The sequence below is a fragment of the Polypterus senegalus genome, chromosome 10 (assembly GCF_016835505.1).
Source record: "Polypterus senegalus isolate Bchr_013 chromosome 10, ASM1683550v1, whole genome shotgun sequence".
Classification (NCBI taxonomy): Eukaryota; Metazoa; Chordata; class Cladistia; order Polypteriformes; family Polypteridae; genus Polypterus; species Polypterus senegalus.
Genome location: NC_053163.1, coordinates 127,888,210 through 127,912,688, shown reverse-complemented (window position 1 = coordinate 127,912,688; position 24,479 = coordinate 127,888,210). Strand labels below are relative to the sequence as shown.

General features: G+C 37.2%; 1 protein-coding gene across 3 annotated transcripts in view; it reads left to right on the top strand.

The window, feature by feature from the left end:
• crtc1b (CREB regulated transcription coactivator 1b) overlaps positions 1 to 24,479 on the top strand; it is a 155,289-nt gene that overhangs the window by 41,009 nt on the left and 89,801 nt on the right. For all 3 annotated transcript variants that reach the window (XR_005635342.1, XM_039766588.1, XM_039766587.1), the window contains exons 2-7: positions 2,860 to 2,976; positions 3,266 to 3,403; positions 9,732 to 9,793; positions 13,467 to 13,561; positions 19,324 to 19,409; positions 19,532 to 19,572. Coding sequence is in view for 2 of the 3 variants with exons in the window: in XM_039766588.1 (XP_039622522.1) it covers positions 2,860 to 2,976; positions 3,266 to 3,403; positions 9,732 to 9,793; positions 13,467 to 13,561; positions 19,324 to 19,409; positions 19,532 to 19,572 (539 nt within the window). In the remaining variant the exon portion in view is untranslated. The remainder of the gene's footprint in view (positions 1 to 2,859; positions 2,977 to 3,265; positions 3,404 to 9,731; positions 9,794 to 13,466; positions 13,562 to 19,323; positions 19,410 to 19,531; positions 19,573 to 24,479) is intronic.

Sequence of the window (24,479 nt, the reverse complement as noted above, 5' to 3'; positions counted from 1 at the left end):
TTTTTTATGTTTTTGTTTGTTATGTCTCAAACTATTGTGATGTATTTCACCATCTTACTAATAATCAAAGTTTCTTTATCGCGTTGAATACTTTCCTCAGCTCAAAATGCAATAAGAGCTTTCATGTCAAGTCTGTTCAATAGCATGCGTAGCTCTATATCTTGAAAAAGTATGTATGCATGTATTTAAGTATGTTGCAAAAAATAAGCCAAGGTGAGCATTTAAAAAAAAAAATACACAAGGCAGCAATGCCTCTACTACAGTCTTGCTACCTACCTAATAGCACATAGTGAAATTAGTATTGTGGCAACTAGTAGGCAGGCTGGCTATGCACGGCTGAGTCTATACTGCTGGGCTTATTCTTGGAATTTTAGTTCTTCCCCCAACTCATTACTGGACCAGTGATGTCATCAGCCTGCTCTTTTCTGATGATTTATACGCTAAGGCTGCATTGTTTTGTACTTTGATTTTTTTCAAAATTCACCTTAAAGAATGCTTTCTACTCTTAAATGATAAACAGATCACTGTTCCATCTTATCTTATATGTAACCTTTTCTAGAAAAGAGTTCAGTGATGCCATGTTAGAATTTCCTCTCTGAAACAATACTACAGTAAAGATGAAAACAGTATGGGAACACAGTTCCACTTAATTTTTTTTTTTTTTTTTAAACATCTGACAAAATAATGGTTCTAATTCCACACCAAGTAAGAAACTGGGGTGGTGGCATAAACATATGACTGGGTTGATTGGAGTGACAATGAAAAAACTACCAGAGAACAAAAGCATACCTTTATCTCCACAGTGGGGAGGTTGAATCAATTGTCTAAGTTTGTTAAGGGAACGATATATATTTGAGTTTTCTGAAGATGCAGGTATATAATTTATTAATGAGGCATTCATGCCCATCTGGTTAGAGAAAGTCTTTGTTGTATTTATGTATTTGCTTCTGAAATTCCAATTTTCACAACACTTGTCTGCATATGGTGTGTATGAGTGTGGGTAGCTGGCAGTAGATTATGCAAAAGTTTGCAGTTGTAACGTTGGCTTTTATTTATTTATTTATTTAATTTTTTTTATATTCATTTTTCATGACTCATGACTTGATTTGCATTATATCATTGTAATCACCTCTGGAATTGTAATCTGCCAAAATACAGCAAAATGTACTTAAACATTATATAAATTGTAAGCCTTGCAGCTCCCTGTTGCCAGGAAAATATGCAGTTACCTGATGATTGGGTACACTCACAACCTTCCCACAATCTTTGGATGAAAACAACTTGTGGATCAGAGGAGTCAAAGGGAATGGTGAGAATAATATAAGTAAGCAGACAGGCCACAACACATTGTTCTATCAGAAATAAACTATGGAATTTGTAGCCTAATCAACACAATGTTCAGGTATTGATGTTCTAAGCAAAAAACAAGGAAGTGCATCACCAGTGGGCACAATAGCATCAAAAATGGACTGTTGAAGAGGAAGAAAAGTTCCTTAGTTGGATTAATCAAGGTTTACAACATGATTTCATGGAACTATCCACTTTGGTGTCGACAGTATAGGCTTGTTGTAGCCATGTGATGGTGTGAGGAATGTTTTCCTAGCACACATTAGAGCCGCTGACACCCACACCATCTGGGCATTTTGATTTTATATAACAGCTTTTAAATTAGCACTATTCTTGGTAACACGTTAGTTTAGGTACTGCAGAATGCCTATATTACTCCTATACTGTTATGTAACAAGAGCTTGACAAAGGAATTTTTTTGATCTTACTAACATTATAGAGCATCAGTAAAGTGGTTATTCAAGTTTGTGCAGTGTGGCATATTGACATGCTGGTAAAATTAACTGTGCATATGAAGCATTCATCGTTCTTATACTCAAGTATGCAATATTAAGACAAAACTATCTCAGTTAAGCCACATCAGACCATTTCAAACTGAAGCTATTTTAGGAGGTCACATTCGTGAGACAATTACTTAATTGATACTTTGTTAGTGTTATTTAGACCATTAGAAATGTTTCTTACTATCTTGTTACATAATATTAAATGAGTAATAGATGTATTTTTGCATTACCTAAACTAAAGTGTTACCCAATTCTTAAAAGAACAAAAACTTTGCTAATTTTGTCTGTGGGGATAAAAAGAAAGGCAGTGGCTGGCTTAAAGATGGTAACGAAAAGGGTTCAGTGGTACATAGGCAGGTGGCCTGTGTTAAGACACCAATTAGGCAAAAGTGGCAGTAGGAGTAGACAAGACAGTAAGAAATTAACTAGCAGTGGATATTCACTAAGCAAGTTTTTCCAGATTGAACAGTTCTTAGTGGTCAGGAAAGCAGAGCAGTTAAGAGGGCAACAGTGTAAGGGTTTGTTAATACAGAGGAGTACAAATAGTGATGGTGTGGAGCTTTCAAATAAAGAATAAGAGGAGCGTAAAGTTAGAGAACAGACAGGAAAGTTAAGTTAACCTCATAGAAAGAAAAAACAGCAGGCAGTCTAGCAGGTGAATATAAAATGAGCTTAAGCGGTCAGAAGGTGTAAAATAACTGTAGCAATTCTTTAATTTTTTGGGCTTAAATATTGTTGCTTTTCCTGTTTAAGTTAATCAATTTAATTTTAATAAAATACAAAAAAAGTTAAGGCAGTTTTATGAATCCTTATTCAAATTTTAATAATGACACAAGGGCAGAGCATGTCTTGTTGGATGTTGTTCTTTTTAGATATCGGCTTGGAGGAGCCAGTCTTCTATAAGGGCTACATCTGCAGGAGATTTCAGGTGATCCAGCACTTCAAGCTCAGGGTCGCTGAAATGGAGGAGTGCTATCTAATTCTTTTTCTTTTCTTTTTTCCTGTACAGTTGCAGCTCCAGAAGACTCAATATTTGCAGCTGGGACAAAACCGTGGCCAATACTATGGTGGATCTTTACCTAATGTGAATCAAATTGGAAACAGCACAATTGACCTGCCCTTTCAGGTGAGAGTATGAACCATGACCACTTGCTAGGCACATAGTATGAATAGTAAGGTCATTTCTGTAAGGTCTTGATAAAGGAGAGGTTGTTATTGTGTTCATGTTCACTGTATTGTGCGCAATTTATGCTTTTATATACATATATATGTATATGTATATATCTGTATATATATATATATATATATGTGTGTGTATATATATATATATATATATATATATATATATATATATATATATATATATATATATATATATATATATATATATATGTCTATGCTGTTTATTTTTGTAGACTCCATTTCAAACATCTGGACTTGACACAAGCCGGACAACTCGTCATCATGGCCTAGTTGACAGAGTATATAGAGATCGGAATAGGCTCACCTCTCCTCACAGACGCCCCCTCTCTGTGGACAAGCATGGCCGCCAGATATCCTTGCGTAATAGGTCTTTAATTTGTTACACATTTTTTTTTAGCAATAGAAAATGTGTAGTGGTGCTAAGCTTTAATTTTGCCTCATCTGTCTGAGTTTTTAGCCAAACCTGCAGAAAATGCAATATTAGTATTTTTTTCAATAAGCAGTGAGCTGAAAATTTGTTTGAAGTAGCTGTTTTATTTATTTCAATTTTATTTAATGATTGTTAATGTCTTCTTGTCTAATATTAGACAGTGTTGCTCAGTGGAGTCGAAAGCAATATTAAATTACTGGAGTTGGAGTCGACTCTAAATGTAAATTGTAACATAATGTTTTAAAATTTGCAGTTTCATTTATACTAATTAGGGCTGTCAAATTAGTCAAAAATATGGTTTGAATATTTAAATTGAAATAAGTAAATGGTTTAATATATTCAGAAATAGTTTAAGGATTCTAAATATTACATGTACATTCATATGTTATATTTTGAAATACATTATTATTGTTGTTGTTGTAACGACAGTGGTATCAGCCACAGCAAAAACAAAACCCAAAAGAAAAAAAGTTTTGCAATACTTCACCAACATTTATTATAATACAAGAGCCATCAAAATTACACATAAGGTGCACTCTATAAAAGTGGAGAATGTGCATCACTGTCTTACCTTCATTCTAGAACTGATGACTGGGTGGGCAGATACTTGTTAGAACAGTGAGCCATAAAGTCAGGAGCTTAAATCCTCATGAGCCAGGCATACTAGCACCAGGCTTCAGTACATTTCCATATATCATTTTTTTGTTTCTCACTCATGTTGTGCCTACAGAGCATGAAGAGCTCATGAAACTGTTGTGTGAATAATGAAGTTTTCCAAAATGAAAGAAGCTTTGAAAACACAGCCTTTTCCTAAAATGGGACTCTCAGTGCGTACAAAGTGACTTGATTAAAAAGAAAATACACCCAAATGTACCTAGCACTGCCTGTAATGCTCATATGTAGCACATACAAAATCACCTATGATTGCTTAAACATATTAAACACATTTATTATTTTATATTTTATAGATAAGCAACTTTTGATCCTTAAGGTTGAAGAGCTGAAATTGCTGTACTCCCTTTGTATAAATTTAAGCACTGTGAGCCAATTAGTCTTGAACAAAAAAAGTAACCAGAAGTACTAAATGTTACATCGTGATGATCTTTTAAGTATTTAATCCTCATCATTTTTAATAACAGGCATTTTCAAAGCAACTTAAATTGTATCGAATGAGTTTGAATGTTTGCCAGGAAACTGTTAACTAACACCACAAAGAAAACTTTTGAAGAACATCAGAAGACATATAGGATGTATAGTAGTTAGTTAAAAATAATAAAATAAAATGCAGATGGTGCAAAGTTGAGTGTGCAAACTCTGACTTGATAAGTTTGCGGTACTGAATGCCAGGTGAGTGCTGTAAGCAAGAACCAGTGATCGATGAATAACAGGTAAAATTGAACTAAATTAGGTCTCTTTTCTCTATTACAAATTTTGTAAAGCTATAATAAGGGTAGCCTGAATATTTGTATTGCACCTCATTGTTTTAGATGTTATGCGTCAAGTCAACAGCCAAGTTGGACGACAGCACCTCCTGTTGGTGGTGGTAGCTAGATGTGCACTGTTGACACTGAAGAGGCACATTACAGTGGATATTTTAATTCTTTATCATAATAAGAAAGAAACAGAATTATAGTGGCATATGAAAATTTGGGCACCCTTGCTTAAAATGTCTATTACTGTGAATGGTTAAGTGAGCAGCCGGATCACCAAGAGGCATAAAGTTAAAGATGACATATTTCTTTAATATTTTAAACAAGAGTACATTTTTTATTTCCATCAATCACAAAATACAAAAAATAATGAAAGGTGCCTAAAGCAAAAGTTAGGGCATCTGACATGGTCAGTACTTAGCAACACCCCCTTTGACAAGTGTTATAGCTTGTAAATACTTTTAGTAGCCAGCTTCTTTAAATCCTTAATTTGGGGTATTTTCACCCATTTGTTCTTGCAAAAGGCTTCTAATTCTGCAAGACTCTTGGACCGTCATGCATGCACTGCTCTTTTGAGATCTGTCCACAGATTTTCAGTGATGTTTGGGTTGTGGAACTGTGAGGGCCCTGACAAAACCATCAGCTTGTGCCTCTTGAGGTGTTCCATTGTAAACTTTAAGTTGTGTTTCGGATCATTATCTTCTTATACGATACATCCTTTTTTTAACTTCAGCTTTTTACAGATGGTGTGAAGTTTGCTTCCAGAATTTGCTGGTATTTATTTGAATCCATTCTTCCCTCTACCAATGGCATGTTCCATGTGGCATCAGCATAAGCCCAAAGCATGATCGATTCACCCACATGGTTAAAAGTTGGACAGGTGTTCTTTTCCTGGAATTCGCCACCCTTTTTTACCTTTGCACATTGTGACCAAAATGTTCTATTTTGACATCATCAGTTCACAGGACTTGTTTTTAATATGCATCAGGCTTGTTTACATGTTTATTTGCAATGTTGTGGCTAGGGCACAGGAAAGCTTTTCATCTGCTGACTCTACCATGAAGGTTATATTTGTTCAAGTGTTGCTGTACAGTAGAACAGTGCACTGCCACTCCAGAGTCTACTAAATCTTCCTGAATGTCTTTTGCAGTCACATGGGGGATTTTATTTGCCTTTCTTGCAATCCAACGAGCAGTTCCTTCAGAAAGTTTGTCTTCCAGACCTTAACTTGACCTGCACCATTCATGTTAACTGCCATTTCTTAATAACCTTATGGACTAAGGAAACAGCTACCTGAAAACACTTCTTGTAGCCTTCTCCTGCTTTGTGAGCATCAGTTATTTTATTTTTCACAGTGCTAGGCAGCTGCTTAGATGAGCCCATAGTTGCAGATTGTTGAGCCAGAGAATTTATACAGCTTTGCAATTTGCATCACCTGGGGTTTCCTAATGATGACTGTAAACAAACCATGGCTCTGACAAGATAATTAAGATCTGAGACTTCAAATATTTTGTTCAAAACAAAAACAATACACTAATCTTGCATAAAATGCTGAAAAGAAATGTGTCATCTTTACCTTTATGCCTTCTGGTGTATCAGTTCATCTTCTGCTTACTTAACTATACACAATACCAGATATTTTAAGCAAGGGTGCCCAAACATTTGCATGCCATTGTATGATGATTATTTTTCATTTGCATTAATTAAAATGTCTTCACATCTGACAGCAGTCAGGATTTGGAAAATAATTGGAATAGGATAAGAAACAGTATGAAAAACTTAGAAAAACTACTGCTTTACTCAAAAAGTAGAGCTGTGGGATAGAGAAAACTGTCTCAAACTACGTTGTAATGTGGTGTCGCTGTTAAGTTTTACTAATGAAGATAACAAGAGAACTATTCAAAATAAAGAAAAGGCTGATGTACAAAACCAGATCTGGAAAATACTGCATCTTTGAAAAGCTTGTTTAGAGTAATAGAATGCAAAAATAAGTGCAAGGTTAAACAAACCTCCATTATTTTACAATTGTCCATCAACTTTGCCTCTAATTAAGACCATTTTCAAAATTAGTTATATTGGATGGATGGATTTTTCGATCTGACATGTCTTATACTAATTGAATCAAACTTTTTTCTTCTAGCCTTTTGACAACAATATAGCCTGTCTTTTAATTTTGTAAGTTTTGTCTTAATGTTTAATGTTACTCAATGTTTGTAATTTCATAAAATAATATTAAACCACAACTGCATCACTACAGCTTTTAAACCCAAACTTTAATAGATTATTGTGCTAAAAAGTACCCCGATGGTTCCTGCTGGCAGTAATGAAATGCCTAGTATCTTGCATGTTGTCTGCGTTCAAGCAACATCTCTCTATTATAAAAAAAAAAATATGGGACAAGACTTTTTTATTGCGACGAGACGTGATCTTTTGAAGAGAGACAAAGAGACACTTTCACGTCCTGCAAGACGGGCAAGTTACGTCATACTTACAGTCTTTCGAAGCAAGTCCTGTGATACACATGCAGAGCAGGTTAGAGATAATGGAAGTAGGAAAATTTGAAAATCTCAAACAAAAATGAGAGTAAAGATCACATTAGCGCAAACAAACAAAATATTACTTGGTGAAATAACGGAATATCGAAAAGAGATTAAATACTGTTTGAATATGTCTGGGGGAGAAGAGAACAAGGCAGTGACTTTAAAATGTTCATAGCGGCACACAAAATGCAGATCACGCGGCACGGTATCGGCAGCAAGCCATTAACTGATTGAGCAAAGAGGAGGTTAAAAAAAAATAGGAATTTGTTTCCCATTGTATCATCATTTAAGAGGGGATTCGGAGGAGTGGCCACGTCTCCTTGGGGTGCATTCAGTCCCCCTCTTCACAACTGTAGCCGACGGTCTCCAGGGGATTAAGGGGTTGGCGAGCAGGGGGTGAAGCCCCCTAATATTAAATACTAGCAAAATACCCGCACTTCGCAGTGGTGAAGTACTGCCTTAAAATTTTTATTAAGAAGAAAATTAAATCTTTTTAAACTGAGGAAAAAGATACCAATAATTATTTGTTAATGATCTCTTTGTATACCACATTGTGAGTTCAGCCCTCCGGTTGTAATATGACCAAGCTGTGCGCTGAGCTTACTCTTGAGCATGCAACGTACAGTTGGCCATGTGAATAGTAATCTTGTTTTAAATCTCACAGCTTGGATTGCTGCTGTCATAATCGGTTTGAGTTTCATGGTTTGTTTCAATTACGACAGTATTTGTAGGACTTGTGTTGAAGAGACATTTGGCATCTGTCAAGCGCTGTAAGTATACAACCGGTTTCATCAATAACTTCACATCCAGCTTTTTAGAGTTTAAACATTCATAAACATCAAAGTGTCCACTACTGAAATCGTCACCTGTCAATCTAAGATGTTTCAGAGGCATTGGCGGTTGTCGAAAGGTGTAAAATATTTGGCCATTTTGGTACACTTGAAAGCGACAACCAAACAATTCAGCGGCAGCCATCAACTCGCATGCAGATGCATAGGTGAAGGGCTTAAGCATTTCACTCTTATAGTGCTCCTGTGTAGTATAATTATCTCCTGTACCGTCATCAGTCCACATCTTGAACCTGTCCCAGTCATTCAATACATAAGACACAATGTTCCTCCGGATATCAAGATTTAGCCTGATATGGCCGTGCAATATGTAACAAAGATAATGGAAAAGGCAGGTGCCATCTCTGGGCATGGAAACCACTCGGTAAGTGACAGTTCTTTGATCGATGGTGATCACCTCGATAGACATGTTAATGGGGATACGGTTGGAATGATAATGGAAATGGGTACCTGAACAATGTAAAGTAAGTCTAAAATACCTAAACAATAACTATAAAAGTATAAGTGAACAATAAAACAGCGGAGAAGCCGTGGATTAAATAACAAGGCTGTAGTTATCAGCAGGGAGACGTGAATCCCGTGGCGAAGCAAGGAAGGGAATGTAGAGACTGGAGTGACAGATGGCCTTATATAGGCAGGCAGCCAACAACGTGGGAGGCGCTGGAATGGGGGACTCAACGCTGCCTCACACGGTGACCGAGCTGCAAGCTATGGACGTATATATGTACGTAAGTAGGATTCAGTTAGCGTTGGGAACCCGCTTACCAAATTTCTTGAAGATGGGCCCATAAGTAACAAAGACCGTTGAAAAGTTCAATATGGCGGCCGACAGTGGCATCATACCACCGAAATAAGTACCAAATTTCAGCCTTCTACTTACACGGGAAGTTGGAGAATTAGTGATGAGTGAGTGAGTCAGTGAGGGCTTTGCCTTTTATTAGTATAGATATTAGTCTAATTATAATTTGAGTAGCCATTGTCAAAAGTTTTGTGTAATGACTCCATAGCCTAATGGTAATATTAACTAATGAAAGCCTTTTTGTCTGTTTGAATTTTTTAATGAGCAAAGTGTTTTTTTTTTTGGTTTTTTTTTTACCATTTTTTCCTCACCTGACTCTAATCAGCAGTGGAATTTTGCTTCTCTTACACAACATTCTTAAATAATATAATATTTATATATGTATTTCAGTAAAGCTTTGATTTTAACTTACACTATTACCTCTTTGTAGCATTTTATTTTCTAAGTTTTGAGAGAATTGTATGGTATGCTTCTGTCATTACACTGTTTACACTATTAGTAAACCCTAGATAACTGACTGCATTTACAATATCTGCTGCCTTCAACTCCATTTGATAGAGTAATTACAGAGTAGTACTTGGCACACCTTTGGAAGTTTTTTTTTTTGTTAAACCCTTAACCACCAGTTTACATTGACAGCTGTCCATACGGCTCTGTGTATCTGTCACCTCCACCGGACACCAGTTGGAGAAGGTAAGCAGTGAAACTATGTCTTCATTCATTTATTTGTCTACATACAGTATGTTTAGATATTTCAAATAGCTGCATTATTTCTGTATCTTTAATGAACTCAAACATATTTTCTATTTATAATTCTCATATCATTGTTCTTTAGTTTAAAGCCATGACAAACACTGAGGCCCCATTCACAATTCAGTACTTCATTTCCATTCATTGGGTACATAAAGTACAGAACACAAAACACAGTGTTAAAAGGTCTTGGGTATGGGTGTAACCCTTTTTAACTGCCTTTGGCAGTTGGAAAAACAAACATGATTTCAGTACAGAACTCACAGTTAGGCAAGTTCTTCCTCTTCAGTTGGCCAGTGACTGACACTATGTTGAGGTTGAGGAGGAGTCTGTCATGGCAGGCTTTGAAGAGGTGGGACTAGAGGTGGGGTCTTAGGCCAGGTCACTGCCCTTCTTTTATGTCTTGTTCTTCTTTGAATTAGGCAGAAGGATAATAAGGAGAAGCAGTGGTATCATTTTCAAATCATTATGTAACATATTTTTTTAAATTGGTCTGACAGCAAATTAACTTTTTACCATTAGTGAGAATAAAATAAATCTGACACATTTTTAGGCAAACCTAAATACCTGTAAGGTTTTTGTTTAAGAGTGAACTTCTTTATCACCTATGCAGTATTGCCTGTCTCTACTCTTACTTTTCATGATGGAGCAATCCTAATTCATGCTTTTGTTACTTCAATTCTTTACCGCTATAATTCATTATATACTGGTCCTTCTTCTGAGTCTGTCTATTAAATTTCGATATATCCAAAACTATGTTTTAATTAATGTTCTTCCTATTTACATTCAAGACACTTAACACTTGAATTCCTGAAGCCTACAAAAAAAAACTTGCAATCCCAGGCCACCTTAAATCCCCTCACACCTCTCTGTTAGCATCTTTTGTTTTGTAAATGTTTCGATCAGCACAAACAGCAAGCAGTCTGCAATCCCATCCCCTACATTGATGGAGCTCAGCTCAGGCAAAAAGTTCTCCCAGCTCAAGCCAAGGCTCCTTATCTGCATATAAGGTGAGATGCATGGGGTTGTATAGGGTAAATAATACAGTATATCATTATTTTAAATACGTGCATTACATTTGTGTTTTGTGCCTACAAAGATCTGGGTAAGTGTACGATGAAAGGAAATATGAGAAATGCTGAAACATTTTCCATTTTATACTAATAATGACTTGGGACTTCTACCTGCAGCTAAAGTCACTACAGTACGCAAGCAATTCGCCACGCTAGTGTTTAGATCTGACAGCACCATGCTTAAGGTGTATGCACCCAAACTTTACACTGGCTATTACAGACTGAAATCGAAAGGTTCTCGTTTTTGGCACATACACCCTCAGATGGAAGTCCCATTTTACTTATGGTGCCAAGCAGAGTTGCTTTGTGGTGCAGCAGTCTATTAACCAGCGAAAGCACTGTGAAGAAACTATCTGTTGCTACAGTCCTGCCTTTGTCCAGGTTGATAGCAGTCACGGGACATCGTATCTTTGATTGCCAGTACAACAAATAGTTCTGAGAAGGCATCAGTCACATTGCTGCTCTTGTGAAAAGAATGAAGATAAATGCCATCAACTCAGGCAGGGAGATGCAAGTTTATTGTACCACGTGAACGTCACTGAGAGAATAAAACTGAATAGTCAAAAAACAAGTGCCATCTTTTACAAGTATCCTAAATTTACACCACATGTTACAGACTCAAATCAAATGTATGTTATTATATTGTATAAATAATAATAATAGCAGCTCACTACTCAAAACGCAGAGCACCAGGTCTCGAACCCGGGACCTTCTGGTTATAAGGCAGCACTTCTTACCGCTGCACCATTCAAGAATACGTGTAAACTCCCTGTCGATTGACATTTGAGCTTGAGTTTTTAAACTCCTTGAGAGCCACATATAAGTCAAATGCTTTTTTTTTTCTCTTTGGTTATATTCTTGAATAAAAGCGCATGTGTTTATTTGATATTTGGACTAAAGTCTTCACACATTATGCACTTCACGTCATTATTAGTATAATGTGGAAAAAGTTTCTGTTTTAGGTATGTGGTCAGCATTTCTTGCATTTCTCACATTTCCTTTCACCCTAAACTTACCCAGATGTTTGTAGACACGGAACACCCATGAAATGCATGTATTCCAAATAACGATATACTGTATTATTTACCCTATACAATTACAGGCACCTCACCTCACAAGCAAATAAGGAGCCTTGATTTGAGCTGGAAAAAGTTTTTGCCTTATCTGAGCTCTGTCAAAGCAGGGGATGGGACACCAGGCTGCTTGGGCTGATTGACACATTTGCAAAACAAAGATGCTGATGGAGAGGTGCAAAGGGATTTAAGGTGGCCCCGGATTACGACTTTTTTCGTAGGCTTCAGGAATTCTAGTGTTAATGTTGCTGGCCTCCCTGACAATTTTTCTCCTTGTTCTTCTCATCAGTCTTGGAGGGAATGATCTTGGTAGAATCACTGTTGAACCATATTTTCTACACTTGTTGATGACTGTCTTTACTGTGCTCCATGGGATGTTTAATGCTTTGGATACTTTTTCTGTACCCCTGTCCTGATTGATACCTTTCAATGATGAGATTCTGTTCATTTATTAAATGTTCTTTGTGGACAATGGACTTTGGAGTATGTTGTAACCAAGAACATATCAGAATACTCCTACAGGAACAGCCAAACATTATCTGAGCTTAGATGAGATGAGACTTACTGTGATTGGTTGATTCTGAATGCAGCCACATCCTTGATTATTAAAGGGTAAGGACTATAATGCAACCAGGGTTTTGTATGATTTATTTTTTTCTTTTTTTATCAAAACATTTTTTTGATTTGTTTTCACCAGTTTTGTAATAAAGGTGGAATAGGTTCTGACAGGATTTATCTTGGTTTAATTTTATATTACAAAAAATCTGCGATTTTGGTGGGGAAGTGTAGACTTTTTATATTCACTGTATTTAATTAATTTAAATCAAGTTTACCTGGTATGTCAAATTAATCACAGTGTATAACATCATAAAAATCATAACATCATAACATTCATAAAAATGAATGTAAACACAATATAACTATTGGTAGAATTCATGGCATTTTCTAAGCAACTAAAATGCTGCATTTCTAACTTTAATTTTGACAATGGAATTAATTTTCATTCATATTTTCTTTTTGTAGAAATACTGTTGACTCAAAACTACTTACATAAATATTTACATCACAGTCCTACTTCTATGCTGCAGATCCTAACTATAAAATCATCCAATAAGTTGTAATTTAATGTTTATCATTAAGTTTGCTCCGGCAGTCAGTGTCTATTGCATATTCTCAATATGTGGAAACAAAAAGCATGAAAGGGAAGCTGCTGACAGAGAAAACCCCATTCCTTGCCATACATCCTTGTCAAATTTAATCTCAGTAGGAACTCAAAAGATTGATTTTAAAAAAAAAGGTTCATCTTACAGGTGAAGCCTCAGGTTCATTTTTGTCTGAAAAATTATAGATATAGTTTTGTTATAACCAAAAACTAAGGTGCAAATACATGTTTTTTTTTTTTTTATTATTTCAGAACCTTAGCAGAACTACACTATTATTTGCCTCAAGTATATTTTTCTCCTCTTTCAGAACCAATTCAGATTCAGCCCTACACCAGAGCACAATGAACCCCAGTACTCAGGACACATTCATTGGTGGTTCTCAGGATTTACAGCAGAAAAGAGGTATGAAAAAAGATTATTCCAGTGTTTAAACGGGCTTATTTATTCACATTCATACCTGCTGTCACACCAAATCTTTAATCTCAGAATGCTTAAATCAATTAGTTAACCTGTTTATCATTTATAGCTGGAGTGTAGATATCCTCTACCGTATTGTTGATGATCCTTTTTAAAAGTTTGTACCCAGCTATGTAATTAAATAATTTTTTTAGATAAAGGGTTAGTTTTTTTTTAAAGTCTTTTTCATTTTTTAAGTATAATAATCATACATTTTAAGGTGCTTTTCAAGGACTAATGATGACAGACCTCTGCAGTGTTCGCTTTGCCTTGAGTTTGGAGAAATCATGGAATTTTTCGTGAATATTGCCAAATTTGGCAAAATGCATTTAAATCAATTGGGACACATTAACTGAACTAGATTTGAGTGGATTATAATGGTGCAATCATCTTTAAAGTGTCCCTGAGAGCTAGGGAAATGTCTGCTATACTGGACTAATTGTGGCCAAAAAGGCAACCTGAACTGTGTGACAGCAGTGCCAGCCACTGCATCACTTTGCCTCTGTGAGATGAAAGAAGAAAGAATGCAGTCAGAGACACACAATCATATATTTCGCCAAAACAAAGTGGAAATGCCAAAATCGTAGTCAACACTTTTATGTTGATTTATGTGAGAAACTATTGCTTTGTGTGTTTTTCATCAAACAGCCTGACAGTAAGTAGCTCATTGCCACTGCTGCCATAGTGTACAGGGCAATGCATGCAGCAACAGACATTTTATATTGGTTTATGTGAGAAACTATTGCTTTGTGTGCTTTTCAGAAACCTGAGTTTGTTTTTTTTAATTCAACCCTGGGAGAGAAGGATAAAAAAACAGCCCAAAAAGAGTTTTGATCGTTCTATTTTTTGCAGTTCTGCTGAAGGCTCTCCAAACTGTCTGTGCTGATGCTTTGCACTTTTTCTTCTATCAAAATGATAAAAATGTCTCATGAATAATAATAAATCTTGTGTTATAATTATATTTATTATTTCATAAAGTTTCCTGTGTTTGGTGGCATCAGGCTCTTTCAGGGTTTGTTGTTTTATTCTCCACGCGGCTAATTACATATGCTTAGGGCACATGCCTCCTTCTCTTATATAGAAATGGAACTCTTAGATCGACCTTCACATTTGGCAACAAGCGGAGATAACTAATCATTTGTGCTTTTTATGTTTCATAAAAATAGGTCAGCTAACCCTGAGTTTCTTCCAGTATTCAAATCTGCAGTGTGTTGGCCAGTAGACTAACGATACTAACTGTGAGCATGTGCTCTTCATAGTGCCAACCACTGCATGACCGTGCCTCCATGAGATCAAAGAAGAAAGAATGTAGTGAGAGATGCACAAATTTTGTTACTACTCTGTAATGCATGGGGGGTGGGCATCCAGTGTTGGCTGTTACAGCTCCGAGGAATGTCACACTGGCCTCAGAAAGCATTATGGGATGTTGAAAAAAAAAAGTAATTCTAAACTGGATGAATTATCTGTAAATAATTCAACGAATAAAGGCAAATACGAGCGCAACAAATTCACTGGGAATAATGTTTTAAAACAACGCAGTCTGAAGTCCAGGCAAAATGTAATTTAATGAAAGTAGATGTAGCCGAGCATGTTATAAGTGAATACCCAAAGATCAGGAGGAAAAAAAAGGATTACCTAAAAAGTAAGCTTTGAGTTGAGCCCTAAAATTGACTTACTTATCTATTTATGTATTTATTTATGTAAAGATTATCTATCAATCCAAAGTTGTGCAAAAACTTGCATAAATAGTGTTAATTTTGACAATACATTTTGATTTAGTTTTAGTCTTCTGATTAAATTGAATTTTACTTTTAGTCACATTTTAGTCATTTAATTATTATTACTTTTAGTAGTTTTAGTCAACAAAAAATTAATAAATTTTAGTCATGATAAAGTAATACGGAAGAAGATGATCCGCTGTGGCAGCCCATAACGGGAGCAGCCTAAAGAAGAAGTAGTATTCAAGATAAAGTAAATTGGTTTTAGTCGACTAAAAATAAAAGTAAATTAGTCAGTCATAATAGGATGGATATCCTGTTTAACATATGAAGATGCACAGAATATACTGTACCTCTGAAATATTATACGAACATATACATGAATGAGCCAAACCACATGTAGTGATTATTGAACATAAAATGAGGAGTAGGTGTAGAAAGAATTAACTACTAAAGATCTTTGTCAGATAATGGCAACCCTTGCCTGTCATCACACCAACATGCCTTAGTTATATTGCTATAAGATTTTACGAAAAAAGGCTAGACCAAGCAGCACACATACTGTATAATTTCAGGACAGGGTTTATAAAGTATGTGATCATCATGGACTATCTGATTTATCTGATCAGGTGCACATTTTAAATTTATTCTGATATTTTTTCTCTCCAGCAACTGAAAAATACTGTTTAAAATGATACTAAAACTAAAAATTCAAACATTATTATATCTGTACCTTTGAATTAGTGAATTCCTAATAAATCAAGGATACTTGCATTTAAACAAACCCTTAAAAGCTGTTTTTGTAACAAAATACTTTTACAATCTAGTTTGTCAGAGAATCCCTCTGTTATGTTTGCAACATTTGCTATTATAAGATTTATATTTACACCATTAGCTTGTTAAAAACTCACTAAAGAGTAACATTTAATGGATTATTCAAATGTTTTTACATTAATCCAATATTGTGTCACATGAGTGATCAAATGTTTTTATTGCTTAGCTGTGTGCAAATCCACAATAACAAAAGTTATCTGTAGTCAATCGCAACTGAGAGACTGCATTACATTCACGAATGTACCATTCTTATATATGACATCCTAAAGTGCTTTTAGTGTATTCTTCACATTTTAGCGGTTATGTTCATAAACATTAGTCTGCACTCAAAAACCAAAAAAAACCCACAAATTTAGTGTTTGCAGATTCCTCTTTAGCAATGACATGTACATATCGTATTAATTGTAAATGTATTTTTATTTTAGTATTAACAAATACTATGATTTAGAAGCCAAACAGCCATTTCTTTTGAAACTTGCCTCAATTTTTAATAGCTATGGCTTTGCGTCACTGTCACTGTGCATGTATGTATAAGTGGATGTGTGTGAGGTGGTTTTTCACTCACACCCCTGAACTGTATCCACCAGTTACAAAATGGATGGATACAAACATATGTTGAGATGCTCATTAAAATCAAAGAACGAATGCAAAGCTTCTGTTGATCCAACCCATCATTTCTTCTACTGTAACAAATGTGTGACACTACAAGCTAAAATAGTTAAAACTCACATACTGAGGCTCAGTGCATCTGATTGTGCTCTCAAAGCTGCATGAATCTGTTTGCTAAGTAACTTGTCCAAGAATAAAACTAGCAATAACAAAATCGTGTGTGTGTCTGTGTGTTGGCTTTTTATTTATTTATTTATTTAATTAATAGGCATGTTTTCCCCAACTGTACTTGACGCATTAGTACTGTTAGCAGGATATTGGCATCAAAAGTATTGGCATTGGGCAAGTCACCACCTAGATAACAGTACAAACCTTTCGCGGGATGGTGCACCTCTAGAAACTTCATTCCACTTGGCTGACACCTGGGAAACATGGTGTGTGTGTGTGTGTGTGTACAAACCGGATTCCAAAAAAGTTGGGACACTAAACAAATTGTGAATAAAAACTGAATGCAATGATATGGAGATGGCAAATGTCAACATTTTATTTGTAATAGAACGTAGATGACAGATCAAACGTTTAATCCGAGTAAATGTATCATTTTAAAGGAAAAATATGTTGATTCAAAATTTCACGGTGTCAACAAATCCCAAAAAAGTAGCAATAAGAGGCTGGAAAAAGTAAATTTGAGCATAACGAAGAGCTGGAAGACCAATTAACACTAATTAGGTCAATTGGCAACATGATTGGGTATAAAAAGAGCTTCTCAGAGTGGCAGTGTCTCTCAGAAGCCAAGATGGGTAGAGGATCACCAATTCCTACAATGTTGCGCAGAAAGATAGTGGAGCAATATCAGAAAGGTGTTACCCAGCGAAAAATTGCAAAGACTTTGCATCTATCATCATCAACTGTGCATAACATCATCCGAAGATTCAGAGAATCTGGAACAATCTCTGTGCGTAAGGGTCAAGGCCGTAAAACCATACTGGATGCCCGTGATCTCCGGGCCCTTAAACGACACTGCACCACAAACAGGAATGCTACTGTAAAGGAAATCACAGAATGGGCTCAGGAATACTTCCAGAAACCATTGTCAGTGAACACAATCCACCGTGCCATCCGCCGTTGCCAGCTGAAACTCTACAGTGCAAAGAAGAAGCCATTTCTAAGCAAGATCCACAAGCTCAGGCGTTGTCACTGGGCCAGGGATCATTTAAAATGGAGTGTGGCAAAATGGAAGACTGTTCTGTGGTCAGGCGAGTCACGATTCAAGTTCTTTTTGGAAATCTGGGGCGCCATGTCATCCGGACCAAATAGGACAAGGACAACCAGAGTTGTTATCAACGCTCAGTTCAGAAGCCTGCATCTCTGATGGTATGGGGTTGCATGAGTGCGTGTGGCATGGGCAGCTTGCATGTCTGGAAAGGCACCATCAATGCAGAAAAATATATTCAGGTTCTAGAACAACATATGCTCCCATCCAGGCGTCATCTCTTTCAGGGAAGACCCTGCATTTTTCAACAAGATAATGCCAGACCACATTCTGCATCAATCACAACATCATGGCTGCGTAGGAGAAGGATCCGGGTACTGAAATGGCCAGTCTGCAGTCCAGATCTTTCACCTATAGAGAACATTTGGCACATCATAAAGAGGAAGGTGCGACAAAGAAGGCCCAAGACGATTGAACAGTTAGAGGCCTGTATTAGACAAGAATGGGAGAGCATTCCTATTTCTAAACTTGAGAAACTGGTCTCCTCGGTCCCCAGACGTCTGTTGAGTGTTGTAAGAAGAAGGGGAGATGCCACACAGTGGTGAAAATGGCCTTGTCCCAACTTTTTTGGGATTTGTTGACACCATGAAATTCTGAATCAACATATTTTTCCCTTAAAATGATACATTTTCTCAGTTTAAACTTTTGTTCCGTGATTTATGTTCTATTCTGAATTAAATATTAGAAGTTGGCACCTCCACATCATTGCATTCAGTTTTTATTCACGATTTGTATAGTGTCCCAACTTTTTTGGAATCCGGTTTGTATATGAATGATATTTTAGAGTTGTGCCTGTTTTTTGATTCAAATCTTTTTAAGATTTCCTGACTTATTAAGGGCAGATCAAGTGTTATACTATCTGTACTTATAACAACCTTTGAGATATCAATGAGAAACCTTGGTTTTGTGACAAGCGCTGTGTAAATAAATATTAGGTATTCATAGTTGAGTTACTGAGTAAAAATATGCCAAAAAGTTTATTGGCTTTACTCTAGTTATGAAGTTACAAGCAATATTAATCTTATAATCCAGATACTGAAGTAGTAATATCACATGTTCTCTGGTTTTAGTCATCTCCTGCTATGGAGGCGATGCTTTATGGCCCGATTTACAGCCGGCACTAGAATCATTATGTGCTATATGTCATGCAATTGTATTAATGCAAATATTCTATTTATTGACTTTTATGTTAAAAGCAAATGTGTTTTTTTTTTTTTAATTTAGTGATATTATAAACAAATCATAAGGTATTTATTACTTTATTTCCTATGCAGTGCTGCTGTTATCAGTTCCTGGAACAGAAGATGTTGAATCAGAAGCAGACAAAACACTGCAGAAACAAATATGGGACAATAAAAAGGTAAATCATTTTGGTGTGGTGTTGAACAATGTATCAAATTTAGAAAAGTCTGTTTTTAAATGTTTGCATTTTCTGTATATGTAATTAAATATATGTTGCTACCTTTTTTATTACATGTCCAGAATGCATCAAGACCCAAATCCTGTGAAGTTCCAGGAATCAAGTGAGTTTTTATAATTGCCACTGGGTGAACAGGTTTCAGTTGTTACATTATGGAACAAACTTTTGATATGATACCTAGCAAGCTTTAGTCATTTTTTAAGTAAGGATAAAGTGAAAATATAAACATGGGTGAATGTGCAACTGAAAGCTATTATTTTACTTGTGTTCAAGACAGTAAACATAATATGTGGCATATTAGGTAGAACAGGTTAAGCACCCTATTCTGAAATGCCTAGGACCAGAAGTATGTCAGATTTTGGAATCTTTACATATACATAATGAGAGTTCTTGACAATGGAACCTAAGTCTATTCATGTTTAATATAAACATTAAACACATAGCCTGAAGGCAATGTTATACAATATGTTTTAAAATGTGTTGCATAAAGAAAAATGTATCCACAGTAGCATCAGCAGAATGCCTTTATCAGCTGTTAAATAGTGTCAAACTTTCAGTTTACACCTATGATGTTGTGTTTTGATAAAAAATATTACTGTACACGGAGAATAAACAAACAACACGGTGAACAATGCATGTAGGTCTAGTGTTGGCTTTGTTTGATAACAAACTGGACACACCTTAGTGTCAGAGCGCATGTTCCCTCTAAGCTGCACTTGTGCATAGCTGTGCAGCTTTTTTCTGTGTGCTGTGTAGCACTTTTGAGCTGCCACTCATGTACTCTCCCATATTCAGTTTGGAAGTGCCACACAGCTGTTGTGGAACCTTTCACCCTTTAGTAATGCATCTGCAGCTTTCAGAACTCCACTGGGGACTCCCAACATCCCCATCCATAGTTCTCATATTGGTCCTTTGCGGTGCTTGATATTTCACGGAACCAGTCTCTCCCTGCCTAGTCCTATGTAGTGATGCTTTGAGACACTTGAAGAAAAAATCAGTCAAACAGTAAGCACTAGTTTATGTGTTACATCCGCTAATCAGTTTTTAAAAAAAAGAGAGAGAGATTGGTATAAATGGGCAAGTCAGGTTAGGTGTGAAATTTTCATGTTGGCATTTAAATATTTTCAGATGTTGGAGTATTTCGGATTATGGATGCTAAACCTGCGTAAGGTTTTTTTTATGCTGTCTTTACCTGTGTTGTATATCTGAATGCCTTTTTTTTTTTATGAAGATTGCTTTTATTACACTGTGACAATTGAGCGGATGTGTTTGCATTTAAAAAAAAAAATTAATCTGTAATCCTATTAAAATGGTACTTTGTCAAAAGCCAAAAAAGATAAATTTATCAAAAGTAGTTTCATAAATTTAGCGTCTGTGTCCTCTGCTCATTTAACAAAATGACTGTTAGTAAAAGCGTTACTGATGCTAGAAGTGCCGTGCTATTTACATACTACAATGTATGAAGTTTTTATTCCTAAAATTTCACAGCATGGTATACCTAGCAGTGGAATTTGCCTTTGTATCTTGAGTCTAGTAAAATGGTAATGTATTCATTGCACACTTGTGCGCTTTTAATATTTCTTAATAATTCTCATGATATAGTTTAACATTACTGTTTCTATTTTTAAAGAGTATCCTAATATGTTCTGCATAACAATATTAAATAAAAAATATTAATAAGCAAATAAGATTTATTTTGAGAAATGGCACATAAACTGTACATTAAATATTTCCTTAAAGATTCTGGAACATTTTTGAGTTTTCAGAATGACTGTGCTTACAGTATCTTAAATTAACTATACATTATATCAGTGTAGAAAAACTGTGCAAACAGTTCAACAGTGCAAATATGTTAAATTGCAAACATAACACAATGCATACCAAATCTGCATTACTAGCTGCCATAAATATGAACTTATATTCTAATCAGTTTATATTTGAGCAGATTAAACTCCTCTTGTGCTGCTGCCGGATCTCTCTGCTTTTTCTGTGAAAAAGAAAATTTGTTAAGCACTTTTTTTTTGTTTTTCACCTATAGCTTTTTCAGTTCTACTATCTCTTCCAGTTCTCTCTATAGCAGTGCAAAAACAATATATTCATGTATTATTAATTAACAATTACCCTAGTAGTAGAAGCAACTCAGCTGTAGTATATTATAATGTTAGTATTGAAAATGTAATCTAAGCAACACAATACCAAGCATATTCATAACAGTAAATTAGTTAACTAAACTAATAACGTTCACTTACCGATTGCTAGGTGTAATTTATGTCAGAAGCACTGAAGGTAACTGTCATTTTTTAGCGACAGACCCTTGGCAATGTTCGCTCTGTTGTCTGTAGTAATAGACACCTGGCAGTCCTCTCTAAGTCCCCAGGATGATGGGCTGTCCTCTAGCACCATTGTAATCCACCGTAAAATATAAAATTTGCAGATATTTGTTCTTTTAATTCCATTTTCTGTCAATGTAGTAAATAGCAAGACTTTATGTAAGGCTCCAATGTTCGACTCAACCATAAGTCTGTCATAGTGGCAAAGCATCTTACATCTTTTAACGTAGCCTCTAACTCTAACTATGCCTGACGTTTATCATAAAGCTGTGGAAGCACTGTCCAAGAAAAACATTTTTTGGCTGGGAGCTTAAAATTCGGGTCTATTACTTTTAAAAAGTTTCCTGAAGCCTTCTTTCTCAACAACATTTACTCCATCACGTCTTTCGCCATGAAGCTAGACGCCGTGTTTGTGATGTCCTGATGCCTTTTTCATTTTCTACTATATGGACTCATAGCAGAAAATTATGACACAATCGATTGCTGTTTAGGAACAGCACCACTGCTCAAAAGCTTGCTAGCCACATTACTCAAGGTTTCTTTTTGACATTCAGTATATCTGTATAAGAAACATCACCTGGATGCACTGGGACACATCATCAGTGTTGTATCCTGAGGTCATCAGGCGTTTCGGGTCTCGCAACATCATACACCCTCGCTCAGGTGACCCAGCCGGGGTTGATCACTCCCCAACTTGTGTCCCAGTAGCAATCCACGGATCTGCCCTCTTCATCCAAAGCCACCTTGAGGCTTTCTCTGCGGCTTCACTTGCGGATTTAATGGCCCTCTTCTTGGCCGCTCCTGTTATGCCCAACCGTGTGAGGACTCTACAGAGTGAGTGTCCTGCAAATCCTCTGCAACCTATTTCTATGGGCTCATAGAGTACCCTCCAGCCTCTGCCCCTGCACTCCTGTACCAGCTCCTGGTACTTGGCACGTTTCCTCTCCCTAGCTTCCTCAATACGTTCTTCCCAGGGCACTGTCAGTTCCAGCATGATCAGCTGTTTTGAGGCCTCAGATGTAATGATCATGTCTGGCCGGGTTGTGTAGTTATAATTTGCTGCGGGAACTTTAGTTGGTTTCCCAAGTCAGCCTGCAGCTGCCAGTCAGAGGCTGTGTGGAAGAGGCCTGTTGTTACTGCCTTTGCCTGGGATTGCTCTCCTGCTTTAATGAAGGTAACCGACTTCTTAGGGCCGCGGATGTGTTTTCTTGTCTTGATGGCTGCAGTCAAGCTTTCAACAACTGCCTTGAGCACCTTGTCATGGCGCCACCGGTAGCGTCCATCTGCCAATGCCTTAGGACAGCTGCTTAGTAGATGTTCTAGAGAGCCTCTTCCTGAACAAAGTGGGCAGGATGGTGTCTCGCTCTTTCCTCAGACGTGGAGGTTTGCTGGACTTGGCAGGACATCGTAGACCGCCTGCACCAGGAACGGACACGAAAGAAATCTCCTGCATTATGTCCGACCATGTGATCCTCGCTGGAGTGCTCTCCCACCTTGTCCACACACCCTGTTGCCGGCGTCCTACTGCCATGCTCACTCTCTCTTCCTCCACCCCTGCTCGGACCTCTTCCTGGAGTAGATGGATTCTCTCCTTGCCCTGGGCCTTGCCGACCTGGGTCTTTGGGAAGTAGCCCAGACCTGCTCTACCTGTTGCCACGGTGCCAACCAGAGCCTTCTGTCTCAGGCGTGACTCTGCCACCTCCACAGCCTTCTCCGCCCTCCACTTCCTGCCTGTCCTCACCTCAATGCCAGCTGCTGACACCTTACAGTCCTTTGAGTTCCTGTACTGTAGGACTTCTCTGGTGCGTGCTACCATGAATTCTTCCGTGAGGCCTCTAAATGGTAGCTGCAGGATGTTCCTAGTTCCATACAGTGCTGCTGGTGAGGCTGCGTGGGAGTCCCAACCACCTCGAAGAAAGCTGCTGATCTTCTTTTCAAAGGACTCAACTGTTGAAAATGGGACTGCATATACCAGCAGAGGCCATAGGACCTGGGGCAGGATTGAATGCTGATAGATCCAGGCTTTAAACCTACCAGGCAGGCCAGACCTATCTACTTTGGTGAGCCATGTCCCAAGCTCCTGTGTGAATTTCTGAATGGCAGCTGTGTCTTTCAGACTTGAGTCAAAGACTTTCCCCAAACTCTTGACTGGCTGTTCTGTGATGGATGGGATGACTGTTCCTGCAATAGCAAATCGATACTTATCAGTCACCTTCCCCTTCTTCAGCACCATGGACCTTGACTTGGAAGGCTTAAAACTCATCCTTGCCCATGTGATGAGTCTCTCAAGACCTTGTAGGATCCACCTGCTCCCTGGGACCGATGTTGTTGTGATGGTTAGATCATCCATATAGGCTCTTATCGGGGGCTGTCGTACACCCGACTTAGTCAGGGGCCCTCTACATTCTACCTCGGCTGCCTTGACCATCATATTCATGGCAAGGGCAAAAAGAATAACTGAGATTGTGCACCCTGTTATTATCCCCTTGCCAAGCTGATACCAGTCTGATATTTCTGACCCAGAAGTGACCCTTATCCTGAATTAGTTATAATAATCCAGGATCAGATCCTTGATTTTCCTGGGAACATGGTGGCGATGTAGTGCAAGCTCAACCAGCTTGTGTGGTATAGACCCAAAGGCATTGGCCAGGTCTAACCACAACACAGCAAGGTTGCCTCT